General features: G+C 47.9%; 5 protein-coding genes and 1 non-coding gene across 6 annotated transcripts; 4 read left to right on the top strand and 2 right to left on the bottom strand.

Moving 5' to 3' along the window:
• Positions 1–7: 7 nt before the first annotated feature.
• FOBCDRAFT_t236 lies at positions 8–107 on the bottom strand. Its single transcript has one exon. It is a non-coding gene; the product is annotated as a tRNA-Leu (tRNA).
• Positions 108–462: 355 nt separating this feature from the next.
• FOBCDRAFT_170303 (uncharacterized protein) lies at positions 463–1,730 on the top strand. Its single transcript, XM_031192176.3, has 2 exons — positions 463–659; positions 711–1,730. Exons 1-2 carry the CDS (start codon positions 584–586, stop codon positions 1,478–1,480), a joined length of 846 nt encoding a protein of 281 aa, XP_031031022.2. The 5' UTR covers positions 463–583; the 3' UTR covers positions 1,481–1,730.
• Positions 1,731–2,109: 379 nt separating this feature from the next.
• Positions 2,110–3,816, top strand: FOBCDRAFT_191825 (glycoside hydrolase superfamily). The gene is made up of 3 exons (XM_059608715.1): positions 2,110–2,339; positions 2,388–2,720; positions 2,772–3,816. The coding sequence occupies exons 1-3, from the start codon at positions 2,184–2,186 to the stop codon at positions 3,654–3,656; spliced, it is 1,374 nt and encodes a 457-aa protein (XP_059466134.1). The 5' UTR covers positions 2,110–2,183; the 3' UTR covers positions 3,657–3,816.
• Positions 3,817–4,279: 463 nt separating this feature from the next.
• FOBCDRAFT_10968 (amino acid/polyamine transporter I) lies at positions 4,280–6,470 on the top strand. Its single transcript, XM_031192171.3, has 10 exons — positions 4,280–4,430; positions 4,490–4,510; positions 4,561–4,609; positions 4,660–4,735; positions 4,785–4,975; positions 5,028–5,062; positions 5,114–5,234; positions 5,285–5,628; positions 5,681–5,803; positions 5,859–6,470. Exons 1-10 carry the CDS (start codon positions 4,332–4,334, stop codon positions 6,381–6,383), a joined length of 1,584 nt encoding a protein of 527 aa, XP_031031017.2. The 5' UTR covers positions 4,280–4,331; the 3' UTR covers positions 6,384–6,470.
• On the bottom strand, positions 6,470–8,639 carry FOBCDRAFT_286070 (major facilitator superfamily domain-containing protein; the record flags this gene model as incomplete). The annotated part of the gene is made up of 10 exons (XM_031192170.3): positions 6,470–6,844; positions 6,922–7,190; positions 7,244–7,376; positions 7,428–7,596; positions 7,654–7,763; positions 7,814–7,917; positions 7,971–8,022; positions 8,082–8,268; positions 8,326–8,404; positions 8,460–8,639. 10 exons carry the CDS (start codon positions 8,637–8,639, stop codon positions 6,664–6,666), a joined length of 1,464 nt encoding a protein of 487 aa, XP_031031016.2. The 3' UTR covers positions 6,470–6,663.
• A 519-nt stretch (positions 8,640–9,158) lies between these two features.
• FOBCDRAFT_286064 (uncharacterized protein) lies at positions 9,159–14,270 on the top strand (the record flags this gene model as incomplete). The annotated part of the gene is made up of 6 exons (XM_059611679.1): positions 9,159–9,916; positions 9,994–10,338; positions 10,395–10,655; positions 11,054–12,620; positions 12,711–12,977; positions 13,368–14,270. 6 exons carry the CDS (start codon positions 9,159–9,161, stop codon positions 14,268–14,270), a joined length of 4,101 nt encoding a protein of 1,366 aa, XP_059468038.1.
• Between the last annotated feature and the right edge of the window lie 371 nt (positions 14,271–14,641).

Raw genomic sequence — 14,641 nt, 5'->3', positions numbered from 1 at the left:
GATAATCTGATGAGACTGGGACTCGAACCCAGGAGGATTGCTCCACCAGGAAATTGGTGTTAAGGTTAACCTTAACCTGGCGCCATAACCAACTCGGCCATCTCACCGATGATTGGATGACATTTTGTAGCAAGATTATGATTAATATTCAGCAATTCTGGCGCAGCCATTAGATGGCCTCTATTTCCGCGCCTGGAACCCCCAAGAAGCGGACAGGCATTAGAGCTTACTACCTACCATTGAAGTCACCGCAAAGCATGTTTTACACTTGGTCTTAACTCACTTTCATCAACCCATGCTCTGAAAGTTATCTTATCGCCAAAGCCGCTATTTCCGAAGACTTAAATTAGTGGCTTGCCTGCCCCTGTCTGTTACTAAGGTACGCCAGCAAACAACAGCTCTAGAACATCTTGGCAGGGAAGATAGCTTCAAAACTATCGATTTCTAAAGTGGGCCAACTGTCAGGGTTCCTTTATTACCATGTTTATGACAGCCGCCACCCGGACATTTTCAACGCCATCTTTTCCTTCTTCATTTTTTCTTCAACGTTGTCCAGCCAAATTTTGTTGGCAAATCTCTCGTTATGCGTTTCAACTCAATTCTTTCACTGGCCTTTGGACTCCCGGCGGCGATAGCGGGCCCTTGCAAACCCGGTTCCTGTAAGTTTCGCGAGCGCATGGTCAACGCAGTCATTTAATATGCTTCCGTAGCTTCTCAGTCCAGTGATGCGGTGTTGACAACCGCAACTCAGGCGACTGCGTCTGGAGTCGCGTCTACGGAGACAGCCAGTACCACTGTACCAGGGACCATCGAGACTTCTACTGCCGATGTTTCGTTCGCATCGACCTCAATTGAATCTGACACTACTACCCCCATAACATCACTCGACACGACTGAAACCACGACGCTTGCCCCTACAACAACAACATCGGAAGAACCCGCAGTCACAACTTTCAACATCATCGCCGAAGGCGGCCCAGCAGACGGCATAGTAATGGGCCAGAGGGAAAACTATTACAATCTCGAATTCTCCTCCAACCCAGACTGGGAACCCGTCGCCCTCATCCTCGAAGAAGGCACAGGCTATCTCCGCCGCGCCGACCCATACCACCCCAACTTCCCACTCGTCTGCATCCGCTGGGGTTCAGGTACAGTACCTAACCCAGGCTGGTTCATCGATTGCTCGGCGTCAGACACATACTACGGCGCGCCTGTAAAATGCGATCTAAAAGCTGGTGGTGAACTGTCTTGCTATATTCCTGCTGGGCATTGTCGGTTCTATACCGTTCCCCCGAGGGATGATGATGCGTGGGATTGTCAGGCAGATGATGGGGTGTTTCGGAACTTTTACACGGAGGAGAGTACGAATGAGGATGATGTTACTTACTATGACCCTTGGATGGGCTTTGGAGGGTATGAAGGTAAAGGCTTCTATAATCCCTTGGAGCCAGTGACGTTCCGTTGGAGAAGTGCGGATTAGATAATCTCATTGCACATATGTGCCGTCGCTGGTATATAACTCACTTGCTTGAAAGGGTACTACACGCGAATACGCGTAAAGCACAGATTCCCTCGGTTTCTGAGATCAAGTTTTGGGAGATCAGTGCTGGAAGGATAACTCAGGATGATATCATATTTGAGTGGTATTAAGTTGACTATGTAATATTAGGTATTCTCGGTACTCACGGAGGTTAATAAACCTCTGGAATAGGGTTACTGCATTGTCCTTGCTCGTGCAGGTTCATCATGCAATATGGTTGCATCGCTCCAACTGGTGGACTATATTGGGGGTATATGTGAATCTCTTCTGATCATGCAAGATCAGTGTCCCGAGTTTGTCACTCGACGGCACAGACTCGTTTATCCACAAATGGCCACCGCCAATCGTGGCGTGACAAAGCCTCTCAGGAATTGAAAAGTAAACTTTTCTTTCTTTCCAAAAACATAACGGCTCGATTATCGCGGCATTCCGGCCCGTATCTGGACGATCGTCGACTCCCGTTCCGAATCCGGATATCACGGGGTGTTGAGCTCCGGTATGCTGCATTTATCACCCCATGGGGATGAGGGGAATGGCATGTGTAATTTGCATGCCGAATGCAACAACTATATAACATGTAGTTAATCACTGTTTGTCATGATCAGCAGAATTGATCAAGTTCAGTCACTTTTCAGATCTCAAGATGAAGTTTGCTTCAATTGTCGCGGCCGCTTTTGCTAGCGCTCCGGCGTTGGCTGTACCTGCTGGGTTCGTTACCACTGATGGAACAAAGTTCCAACTTGACGGAAAGGACTTTTTCTTCGCTGGTAGCAACGCCTACTACCTCCCCTTCAACGTCGTAAGTGCCCTTGAAACACAGCATTCACACCAAAACTGACCTTTTCAGTGGGGAACGGATCACTACGCAGATGTCAAGCTAGGCCTTCAACTTGCAAAAGACGCTGGTCTCAAAGTCATGCGCACCTGGGCCTTCCACGACAACAACAGGACTTATGTCTCTGGTGGTTTGCCTCAGTACGGTACTGGTGCTGAGAACACTGTCATGCAGTTCTTTGAGAAGGACGGAAGCGTCAAGATTGATCTGAGCAAGCTTGATGTTGTGATTGAAGCTGCTGAGGCTACCAACATGAAACTCATTTTGGCTTTGACTAACAATTGGGCTGATTATGGTGGTATGGATGTCTATACAGTCAACCTTGGCGGCCGGTACCATGATGATGTGAGTTCACCAGGGCATTGGGTGGAGAAATGAGACTAATGGATAATACAGTTCTATCGTCTTCCTGTTATCAAGAAGGCTTTCAAGAACTACATCTCAGCCGTTGTGAACCGATACAAGGACTCTCCCGCCGTTTTTGCCTGGGAAATCGCCAACGAGCCCCGCTGCGGCGCCGACGGAACTCGAAACCTTCCCCGTGGACCCGACTGTACCCCCGCAACCATCACTTCCTGGGTCAGCGAGATGAGCACATACATCAAGTCCCTCGACCCAAATCATCTCGTTACCACCGGAAGTGAAGGTGGCTTCAACAGACAATCAGACGACTGGACCTACAACGGCGCAGACGGAACCGACTTTGACGCTGAAATCAAGCTTCCCAACATTGACTTCAACACCTTCCACTCTTACCCTCAGTACTGGAGCAAGACAACAGACTGGGTCGTTCAATGGATCAAAGACCACGCTGCCGCTGGTGCCACGGCCAAAAAGCCCGTCCTTCACGAGGAATACGGCTGGACCGACAAGTCCACTCGCATCGCTACTCTGAGCAAATGGCAAAAAGCTTCTCTTGATCTTGAAGTCAGCGACATGTACTGGCAATTCGGCACCAGCAAGTTCTCATACGGAAAGAATCACGATGATGGGAACACTATCTATCTTGAGGATGATGAGGCTCAGCCGTTGGTTTATGAGCATGCTGCTGCCGTCAATGCCGCCAACGGAGGAGCTGTGACGACGAAGCCTACTACTACTGCTACAGCCACGTCGAAGCCAAGTACTACTCTTTCGACTACTTCCAAGCCGACTGTTACTGGTGGACCTACTGTGCCTAGATATGGGCAGTGTGGTGGCGCTTCGTGGACTGGACCGACGGTTTGTGCTTCGCCGTATACTTGCAAGGAGCAGAACCAGTGGTATTCTCAATGCTTGTAGTTAGTTTGTTAGCGGTGCTGAAATCAGGCGGTAGCGAGGAGGAAAGTAGCCAGCAACGCTAAGATCAGATCTTAACGAACGAAGCAAATAAAATCTACAAATACATAAATGTTCAGCATAATTTGCAGAATAATTCGAGCTTACCGATTAAAGTAGTATTGACAGTAGTAGTTTAATTAGTTGATGTCTCTATAAATACCTCAATGGTGCGTTTTAGAGCAACGCATGTTAAGCTGCCCACTAAATGGCAGTTGAGCCGTTAGGCGGATTCATCCCATTAGGACATTGGCTACTCCGTACATGCTCTCATTCTGCCGAGTCTAGAATTCTATCAAACGGTTATAAGTGGGATGACGTGCTTGGCATCGGCTATTTTACACGAAGAAACGGGTTTAAGAAAATAATGTCGCGGCTCCACCGCTATCACCCTGTTGTCAGTGGTACAAGCTATTAAATATTATGGGACTGCGTCTCTTATCAGTGGGGTGATTTTCGCTAAGTAGAATGTGTTCATGTTGACTTTTACTAGCAAGGGTACTGTGCCGAATGAGCCGGCTGTCGTACATACGAGCTAAATACCTCAGGCACCCTAACAGTTTTTACATTTGCATTCCTTCATAATTCTCGCCGGGGTTACATCAACACCTGTAATTTGACGATTAGAAAACACCGGCGATGGCGACGATACGGGAGAATGCCGAAGATAGTCCCGTCAACACGGGCGGGGATGCAAGGGGCGATTCGAGCGACACTTCATCCGACAATATCCTTCTGGTTGGTAGTTCAGAAATAACTCAAACAGACATGCATTGAAGCTGACACAAATGCTGCAGGAAAAGCTAGGATATAAACCAGTAATAGGCGGATCAATACCTATCAGATAATAACAACTAATTATGAACAGGTCCTACAACGTAGCTTCAATCAATTCCACAATTTCGCCACCACATTCGGTCAGTCACTCCACCCAACAACTCGTGACAAAACCTCTAACACGACACAGCTGCTCTTTACTTCATCGGCGGCGTGCGCGTTACTTTCTCAACCGGCATCGCAGCAGGTGGTAATCTAGCATACTGGTGAGTCCTAACCTGCCTGTCTTCTCACTCAGCTAATCCGCTCCACAAGGACGAGTTACATCGTGACATGTGTCTTTACATTTATAACCGCCGCTGTGATCGCCGAGATCTGCTCCTCCCTGCCTCTGGCTGGGTCCATTTATCTCTGGGCTGCTGAAGCTGGCGGCCCGCGATTTGGGAGGTTGTTTGGGTTTGTCGTTGCTTGGTGGTCTACGACTGCTTGGACAACCTTTTGCGCTAGTTAGCACTCCCCCCGTGCAACCTTGATGAGTTCTAATGTTGTGGGATCAAGGTAACACGCAAGCCGCGGTGAATTACATGCTCTCGGTACGTAATCTTGCATAAGACTACAGGTTCCATCTGGTCTGATATCATCAGGAAATCGTCGTGTTCAACACAGACTTTCCCTCCGACTCATCAAGCGTCAAGTTTCGAGCCGTGCAATGGATCCTGACAGAGATAATGCTCGCGTTAGCCTGCATCTGGAACCTCCTTCCCCGTAAGTCTCCCCAGCACTGCTTTCTATCACACTCATCTAAAATACAACAGCTCGGTACTTCAAATGGATCTTCGCGCTGTCTAGTAGCATTGTCGTTCTCGACTTTCTCCTCAACCTAATCTGGCTCCCTATCGCCACAAGCAACACTCTTGGCTTTCGTTCAACACACGATGCTTTCATGACGACGTATAACGGTACTGGGGCCCCGCCTGGTTGGAATTGGTGTCTTTCATACCTTGCTACTGCTGGCGTCTTGATAGGTTTTGATGCTTCAGGTCATGTAGCTGAAGAGACTAAGAACGCTTCTGTTGCAGCGGCGAGGGGCATTTTCTGGAGTACTGTTGTTAGTGGAATCGGCGGTTTTGTGGTGGTTATTCTCTTCTTGTTCTGCGTGGTAAGTCTTATCTCATCGAAAGTTTATGGGCTGCTTGATAACACCGTTACAGCCAGATGCGAATACGCTCTTCTCTTATGGCGGTCCTCAGCCTTTTGTGTCAGTATATGCTGCCATCCTCGGGGAGGGTGGACACATAGTCATGAACATTGTGTGCATACTGGCACTTTGGTTTGTAAGTCGCTCTAGTTCCAAATCGCACTACAACGACAAAACTTACGGTTGATTAGAACACCGCAATCGCAGTTACTGCAGCTTCTCGATTGGTATTTGCCGTGGCAAGAGATGGAGTTCTGCCTTGGTCTAGCTGGGTCTCCAAAGTAGAAGCAGGACAGCCTCGCAACGCTGTCTACGTCGTCTGGGGCGTCGCTTCAATCATAACCTGCACCATCCTCCCATCGGCGGTAGCATTCACATCCCTTGTATCCGCCGCTGGCGTACCCTCGGCAGCTGCATACGGACTCATCTCCCTTGCGCGACTCTTTCTCACACCCAAGAACTTCCCCAAGCCAGCATGGAGTCTAGGGCGTCTCAGCAAGCCTTTTCAAGTCATTGCAGTCTTTTGGAATGGTTGGGTAGTTGCCGTCTTGTACTCGCCGTACGTCTTCCCAGTTACGGCTGAGTCGTTGAACTACGCGCCCATCATAATGGCGGGCACTACTATACTGGCCTTGTTGACTTGGTGGTTTACTCCAGCGGATAAGTGGTTGCCCAGCCAGAGAATACAGCAGACTTTGGATGCTGATACGAGGTAAGGCGCGCGATGCAAAGAATCAGCTGCCAAGTCTATCGACTCAAAACAACGCTCTCAAAAACACACTTCTGGCAGCATACCATACTTAGGAGTAAGGGGATATTCTCGACAGTAGGCCATTAAGGGACCTGATTTGCAGAGACTCCTGGTCGTGGAGAGGCCCTTCATAGGTATCTAGAAGTGGCCAAGTATCCGGCGCGGCACCAATCTGTTTCCATGCCCTGAGTAGTGACCTACTAGCCAGAAGACCCAGCCTTGAAATATCCCGCATTGCGTTGAAATTATCCTCGAGACTTCATTTGGCGAGCTGAAAAGTGTCGCTCCAATAGTGGGAGACATATAGAGCACCAGACAATCATGACAGCTATCCATCCAATCCCAAAGGCGTATCCATGAGTCTGCTTAAACTTGGGGGCCTGCGAAATAGGAAACATCTCTTGCTGAGCAACAGTCTCCACGGCACTAATCGGATGTGGCTGTCAGTTACCACTGTCTAATCTGATCATTGAGTCGATGGCTGAGAGGTGGTTGAAACTCACTATCCAATGGAGACCATAAGTCCTGTAGTTAGGGCCCTAAGCTGTTTTTTCCCACCGCAACTGGAGTTCAGCCAAGCAGATATCAGCGGCGACAGCGCGCTGTATGCACTGGCGAGATAATAAGCAGCCATAATGAAAGCCTCGCTGTTTGGCCATACTAGAAGCACGATGTAGCTGAACAGCTGTACACAGCCCAGAATGCAGAGCGGTAGAGCCCGATTCTGATAGCTATCTGCAATGAGTGCACTCAAAAGCATCCAGAAAAGGCCCTAGAAAATGTTTTGTTAACGAGTGGACCGCCAATATGGCGGAGGTGACTTACTGTACATCCTACCACCGTAGGAATCGCGTTGACTTTCTCAGTGCTGTACTTGGGTTTTCCATCAATGCGGAGAGACTTGATCCATAGTGTCATCCATCGTTGAAGATTCACGCCGCAAGTAAGTTCCATGAACCTAAATTCAGTTAGCGGTATCCATAAATGTGATTAAAAGGGTGTCACTGACCCCCAAGCAAGACAAAATGCATAAAGTTGCCAAGATCTCAGAACCTGTTTGATCAATGCACGATCCCAATGGGAACCTTCAGCGTCTCGGCCCTCATCGGCCATTCGCTCGATACATCGTTGCTTCTCGTCTTCAGACATCCACCAGAGTTTCTTTGCCTTTGGTTCATCTGTTCGGTGTTGTGTTAAGTCAAGCGCAAATAGTATGATGAACATTTGTGTCTTACCAGGGCAGATGATAAGACCAAGAATGACAACTGGAACGCTGATCAAGAAGTCTAGGATAAATAACCACCGCCAAGCAGCTAGACCTAGGCTACCATTCATGTTTCGATACCTGAGAGGTTTGTTAGCTTGTACTCGTCAGATGTAGCGAGGCTATCATACAGTCCAGCTTGGATATATCCAGAGAGCATCTGCCCGCTAACGGAGGAGAACCAGAATAGAGTAGTCCGCCTGCTAATCTCCGACTTGCGGTACCAACTTCCAATCTGCCAAGTCTCTAAGTAAGCATGTTCCTTCCGTATCTCTTAGAGAATCATACCAGGTAGAATGACCCAGGCATAGCACCGGATTCGCAAAGACCCGTAAAGAATCTAGATCCTTTAGTTAGCCTTCTTCCTCATATCAGGCTTGTAGCCTCGTCGCGACCTACCGTAAGATATAAAGTGTCTTAGCAGTCTCAGCCTTATGCATTCCTAGAACTAGAAGTGACCAAGCCATCGTGCAAGCAGGAAGCCACCAACGAGGCTTGATAAAGGTGAGCATTATTGTTGAAAAAGGTGCCCCGATGATAATGCCGATGTTGAAGTATGTCGTAAGCCAGTTGAGCTGGTTTCCATCTAAAGAAAACTATTAGCCTCTAGATATCAGTGACATTGCGGTGGTGCATAACTCACGAAGGTCCAAGTCCTCTTTCATTCCAGATACATAAGCATTCGTGACATTCGTTTGATCCAGATATTTGACGAAGAAAGTCTTTTACAAAGTCTGTTAACGAGAATTCATTGATCTAGAAGGGGTTTTCCCATACCAAACAGGTGTAAGTGAGAATGGCGGCGTCTAGCTTGAAGATGAGCCACTTCTCTTCTTTGCTAGCGCCAGGCTCATGCCAATGCCACCATCGACGGGTTGGCTTGAACATCTGGACAGGTGATGGTTCAGTCGTTATTGCACTCTGCTCAGAGTCTGAATGTTTCTTGTTGGTCGTCATGATAGGCAAATCGAGCAGCTCTGTCCGTCAAAACCTTTGGTAGAGTAAATGTAAAATTGGTGACTCAATTGATGTTGATTAATACAATAAAGAACTGGTCTCCATTCCATCGACAACATCGTCGCGATATTTAAGCTTTATTAATCTCGACTCCTTTATTTTATCACTGATGAGTACCTTGATGGAAGACCTTGGTATTATTTATTTTACGTGGCTATGGTGGAAACCCTCAATTAAGAGATGAGCAAGTATTCGGCACTGCAGGCCGGAGAAAGAACCTTACTGCCAAGAGTCCCCCAGTTTATTTCCGGCATGATCGTCTTGTCCACCTGCACTAAACCGAACATGGGTAAAGCGGCGGCCGCAGGTCTCCACTAGCATGAGCTCTCATGTCGGACCTCAAGGCTCTACTTCGCCAACCCAGTTTCTGATTCTTTCAAATGTTGTATTTTCAAAACCCAATACAGTAATAGCGGCGGCCGAAGACACAATTCTCACCTCACTGAGCCTTTAAACCCCATGTCGATCATGACTTCACCACAACGAGCACCCCGGGTTTGCCGGATATGCAAGGCCAAGAAGAAAGCATGCGGTAAAGAATTACCTACCTGTTCCTACTGCTTCAAACGTGGCTTCGACTGCGTCTACGAAAATGAGAGCGATACACCGCCAATTAGCGACAATGTAGCAGAGGTGTTCAAACCATGGTCTCTTACGTTATTCCCCATGTCTATTTCCGATACCACTTTGGACAGAACGATGGCTTATCATCTGCACTACCTTTACAAAGTAGTCGGCCAATCTCCCCTTCAAGCCGGGAAACGTTTCCTTGACAACTTTCAGAGGTGGTTACCCGTCATAGCCCCACGACGCCTGGATGAGCATATTGAGCTAAGCAAGCGAGGACTTGTTGGGGCTGACGTTTCGATTCTTTTGCTTTCAATATGCCTTGTCACTCTGCGATCTGGTGGAGACTTGGCCGATCCTCTTGTACATCATGCAGCGGTACACACTACTGTGAGAACATTGTACGCTCAAGTTCAAGCTATGATGCACGCCAGCACATCCTTGGTTCAGGCTGGTATTATCTTATCGGCTTATGAGTATGCTAGTGGCCAGATTGACTCAGCCTTTATATCGATCGCTGTATGCATCAGAATGGCACAGGTTGTTGGCGTTGACACTGCATATAATAGGCTGGATGCTGTCCAAGAAGAGACGAGATTGCAAGCGACGTCAGAGTGGAATTTGTGGTGGTCCATCATTGTGCTGGAAAGGTATACCATCTCCCCATAATTTAGCTGGTGTCAGACAACGCGCTGACAGATTTCAGGTTTATCTTGCTAGAGTATAGCGATGCCGGACGCCGAGCTCCCATGGCAGTCTGCCCAAATTCCGACGTACCTTTACCTTCTGACACAGAATCCAACGGCGAATACATTCCCACGTATTGCACAATGTCTTCTTCGACTATCCAGACCTCTTCCGGTTTGAGCAGTTTCGGCCGACAAGCGCAAGCTATCTATTTGCTTGACCGCTGCTTGAATGAGACGAATCAGTCTGAACAAGGTGACTCAGAGTCACAACTCTTGAAGCTACAGCAGTTGGACAAAGATTTACAACAGCGGTTGTCTGTGTTCATGACACAGACGCCGCATGAGCCGGGGCTCCGTTGTGGAACTATCGCAACAGTAATACGGTAAGAACACATTCATTCCAAATAATCCCAATACCACAGCTTTAATTTCATGATAGGTCGTTATACATTTTACACAAGGAGATATTGTCGAGAGCGGGCTCGTTGCCAGTAGACGTTGATCGAGAGCGATGGGTTAGGAGCTCTGAAGCCGCGTTAGAGACAATCACTAAGATCATGACTGATGTTGCGAAGCATCATTTGGAGTATATTTCTCGCTCTGGTGTTGACTGCTTGGCTTTCTGCTGTGCTTGTAACCTTCGCGTGGCTATAAAGCATATTGAAGATCGTTGTAAGCATGGCTTTGTATGTAAGAGTCTGTTGGGAGGTCTTGGTTATCTGAAGGCCTTGGAAACGGTGTTTAACAGGAGGTGGAAGTTTAATCCATAGTTGTATCACGGTCTTGTGCATATCGCCTTCGCGAAGCCTGTCACCAGCGGGGGTATAGTAACGACAAGTTAATATTAATACTAATAATAGATGCCAGTATGCTATGTAAGCTATTACGGATTATAAATAATTAGTGATTAGATGTGGCTTAGGCTATTGTATGGGTCATGAGAAGCCAAAATTGCTACCCAATCTGCATCGCTATGTCAATTTGAGGCCACCCACTGCTGCCTAATTACACAGCCTCTACGCATGTGATGCAAATTACATTTTCAATTCACATGCTAGCACAGTTAAAGCAGCCAGCGACATAAAGTCTATCTTTAAGTGTCTCCCAATTAAATACTGTATCAATCACGGTACTCGTTCAAAATCAGCGGATCATGTCGCAGATGAACCATTTGCGTACAGGCAATAGCTCCCACTTGGGCGGCGACATGGATGAACCGCTTGCCGGTATCCGAGCGAGATATTCAGAACCCAACATTGCGACGCAATTAGTCCACATTCAAGCGGCCAACGTGCCGCAACAGAAGTCTTTGGATTTCCTCGAGAGGCTCGAGTGTCTATATTACACAGATCTACTGCGACGTGATGAGAGTCAAAGCTCAACCCAGCCGATTTTAGGTCTTGTCCCAATCAACGCTTTTGAGGAGAGAAAGTACGTAGCCCTCTCGTACACATGGAAGCCGTCCCCGGAAGAGGTCGATATTTCTGACGGTGGGTACTTGGTTGAAGACATTCAGTCTGGCCATCCGAAACCGTCATCCGTGAGGAATATAGTTTTCAGCCGGATAAAGCGGTACATGGATTATGTTAAATCCGGTCATCTGTGGATCGATCAACACTGCATCCATCAACAGGAAGGCGAATCAAAGGAGATTGGCATGCAGGCAATGGACCGAGTCTATAGCCTTAGCGAGCACCCAGCCGCGCTACTATCACGGAATATCAATACCTCGGAGCAGCTGCAACTACTGACAGACATTCTCTCTGGAAGTTTTGTGACAAGGCGGGGAGATAAATACTTGCCATCATCACCGGCACATTGGAAGAGGGCTCTAGATGCGTTTCAACTTCTACACTATATCACTTCCGATACTTGGTTCTCCAGAGGATGGACTTACCAAGAGAACTATCGTGCGAACAATAGTATGACACTACTCATTACCCACTCCCCAAGACTCAACCTTGAAAAGCCATCTCGTCACTTTAAATCTCTGGACGGAGAACTCCTGATCAAGTCCAAGGACTTTTACGAGCAGGCAACAAAACTTTGTCTAGCCTATTCAAATTACAAGCCGACACCACCGTATCTATCCACTATTCTCTCCAGAGCTAAGCGATATAAAATTTCACTTGCTAGCAGCGATGATTCAGCCCCAGTGTCAATGTCCCCGACTATCATCGAAGATATAACTAGTCGCCAACTGGAAAGGGAGTGGGATAGACTAGCCATTATCGCTAACTGCTGCCAGTATACCAAACGCTTGAACAGCACAAAGCTCCAGGGCAACAAGCACAGTCTTAGTCTATCTTTGCTTACACTTGTTCTGATGAATGGAGAAATCTTGCGTAATCATCCTCGGGAGAAGCTCGACGTCAACGCGGTGAGGAAAATGACTATCATCGAGTTCTTACACAAACACTTCTTCTACGGGTTGGATTGCCCTTGGGAAAATGCAAAGCTTACGTTTAATAAGGGTTGTCGTTTTGCAAACGTTGTTCTGACCGAAGAGGGTGTACGGACTAAGGGTTACCTATGGCGGTTTGACGGCGAGATCTCAACCGCTCAGTTTCGAAATTACATTCAGACTCGCAGAAGGAAGAGAAACCGCCAGCCGATAAAAAGGCCACTTGACTGGCTAGCGGAGCAATTGGCCGATGAGTGTCCAGTTCTATCCTTGAGGCTGGGCGAAATCCTCTTCGAGCGTCAAGTGCCATTGACAGCTGCAAAGAAATGGATGCTGAATATGGCCGACAAGGTAGAAGAGGCTATAATGCAGGGAAAGCTACTTCACACTGCAGAATTGCTCGACTCTGATACTTTAGGCGTCGCCGTCTTTATCTCGGAGACGGAAGATACTAATACTAACTATAACAGCGATGGAAGTACTAAAATGGGCTCTGAAATGAGTGTTGATAGCGACGATCATGATGAAGGTTTTGACGCGTTCACGTCGTTTGACAGTGCGCATTTCGATCGTGGCGGTTTCGACTTGAATGATCTCGACAAGCATGTCTCGCTTGAAGTCGATTACGATTCTGGAATGAGGGGTCGATGCATCCCTCGGTTGTATACGAAACGCTGGATTCATGGGTTATGTTTCTATCCTGGCTGTGCTCAGCAGTCGGTTTTATTTCCTTGGCCACAGTCGTTAAGAGATTTATGAAGAAGGTCAAGTTCTTCAATAGCGCCATTACTCTATTTGGGGTAATTACCACCATCAGTCGCCCACCACAATTTACTGGCTTGGATGGCCGCCACTATCAATAGCCTCAACTAGATCTGCACTAAGAAGATCGGCCCTAAACCAAGTCAACAAACAAAAGGGGTGTTTTTCGCATAAAGGATTGGAAAGACAAAGTTTTTCTTTTCTTTTTCTCTTCTGTCTTCACTCACCTTCTGTCACTCATTTCAGGTTTTAACCTCGTCATTCGTTATGATTTCGCGCAACCTTCTTACTGGGACCGTTGTCCTGCTGGCGGCTAGTTTGGCTAACGCTGGACCCTGCCGCCCTTCGTCAATTGCTTCCTCGTCTACTGTCATTACATCTGTCAGTGAGACTGCGACCAGTTCCTTCGAGAGCGAGAGCGCGACTTCCACTGCTTCTGTCGATGCGACCCAGACTGCTACCACCGCGACTGAGTCTGAGTCTGAGAGCGAGACTGGAACAACCTTCATTGTCGAAACGACTCCCACTGTCTCTTCAGTTGAAACCACCACTACAGCTCTTGTCGATACCACCACAGCCGCGCCGGTTGTCACCTCTGCTGACACTACCACCGAGGCTACAACCACCACTGCCGCAGCTACCACCACCAGCGAAGGACCTGAAGCACTCCAAACCATCTACTTGTACGCCGGCGGCAGCAATGACCCCGCCCTCTCACCCCTCGGCGGCACAGGCTTCACAGCACTGGGCGACACATCACTTCCCGACGTAGAATACATCGACTTCACTACCGACGCCACCTCCGCGCTATTCTTCACCTTGGGCGAACGCACCGGCAAAGTCAAGATCGGCAACGGCGCCAACGTGGGAAAGCTCGCCGGGTACTCTACATCCGGCGACTTCAGCTTGGTGATTATTGCCGAAACTACACTTGCCGAGGAAAATGGCATTTCGCCTTTAGATTGTGAGATCATTGACGGAAATGGGTTCCAGATGCTTCAGTGCCAGTACGGAGATAAGGGGGTTGCGGACCTTTGGACGTGTGCTGGACACTTGACGCTGGTGAAGCCTGGTGTTGACTTCACCAGCATGTGTGCTCGCGCTGCTACGGCCTACAAGCTGGGTTACATTCAGGTCGTCGACTATTAGTAAGGAACAGGATGGATGTACTCGGGATTCAAATCACCGCCAACACATCATATGCATATATATATTTTTCTTCTTCTGGATGCAGAGGCTTAAGTCGATACCTTACGGCTTAGCCATTCAGATTCGCTTACCATCTCAAGTGCACGTCAACACCAAATCCCATGAGACTCTAATAAAAACATATACCCTGGTGAATCCAACAGCCACGTTTAAATCAAAGTGTTTCGTTGATAACCACGCTACGGAAAGGTGACGTCCTACTTCGCGATGCTCGTTCCCATGTTCTACCAAGATGATAAGATGAAACAGTAGGGGTGAAAGCGTTAATGTAAGACTATCAAGGCGATCGTCAGGGCTATTGAAATTTTGTT

The sequence above is a fragment of the Fusarium oxysporum genome, chromosome XI (genome assembly GCF_013085055.1).
Source record: "Fusarium oxysporum Fo47 chromosome XI, complete sequence".
Lineage (NCBI taxonomy): Eukaryota > Fungi > Ascomycota > Sordariomycetes > Hypocreales > Nectriaceae > Fusarium > Fusarium oxysporum.
The sequence above is the reverse complement of the archived record's forward strand: the minus strand, read 5'-3'. Positions and strand labels throughout refer to the sequence as shown.

Excerpts from the sequence above, each read along its gene's own strand:
- FOBCDRAFT_170303 (XM_031192176.3), top strand. The coding sequence starts at position 584 with ATGCGTTTCAACTCAATTCTTTCACTGGCCTTTGGACTCCCGGCGGCG. Across the intron at positions 660-710 it reads CCCTTGCAAACCCGGTTCCT|CTTCTCAGTCCAGTGATGCG; the intron begins GTAAGTTTCGCG and ends ATGCTTCCGTAG.
- FOBCDRAFT_191825 (XM_059608715.1), top strand. The coding sequence starts at position 2,184 with ATGAAGTTTGCTTCAATTGTCGCGGCCGCTTTTGCTAGCGCTCCGGCG. Across the intron at positions 2,340-2,387 it reads ACTACCTCCCCTTCAACGTC|TGGGGAACGGATCACTACGC; the intron begins GTAAGTGCCCTT and ends TGACCTTTTCAG. Across the intron at positions 2,721-2,771 it reads GCGGCCGGTACCATGATGAT|TTCTATCGTCTTCCTGTTAT; the intron begins GTGAGTTCACCA and ends TGGATAATACAG.
- FOBCDRAFT_10968 (XM_031192171.3), top strand. The coding sequence starts at position 4,332 with ATGGCGACGATACGGGAGAATGCCGAAGATAGTCCCGTCAACACGGGC. Across the intron at positions 4,511-4,560 it reads AAAAGCTAGGATATAAACCA|GTCCTACAACGTAGCTTCAA; the intron begins GTAATAGGCGGA and ends AATTATGAACAG. Across the intron at positions 4,976-5,027 it reads TTGGACAACCTTTTGCGCTA|GTAACACGCAAGCCGCGGTG; the intron begins GTTAGCACTCCC and ends TGTGGGATCAAG.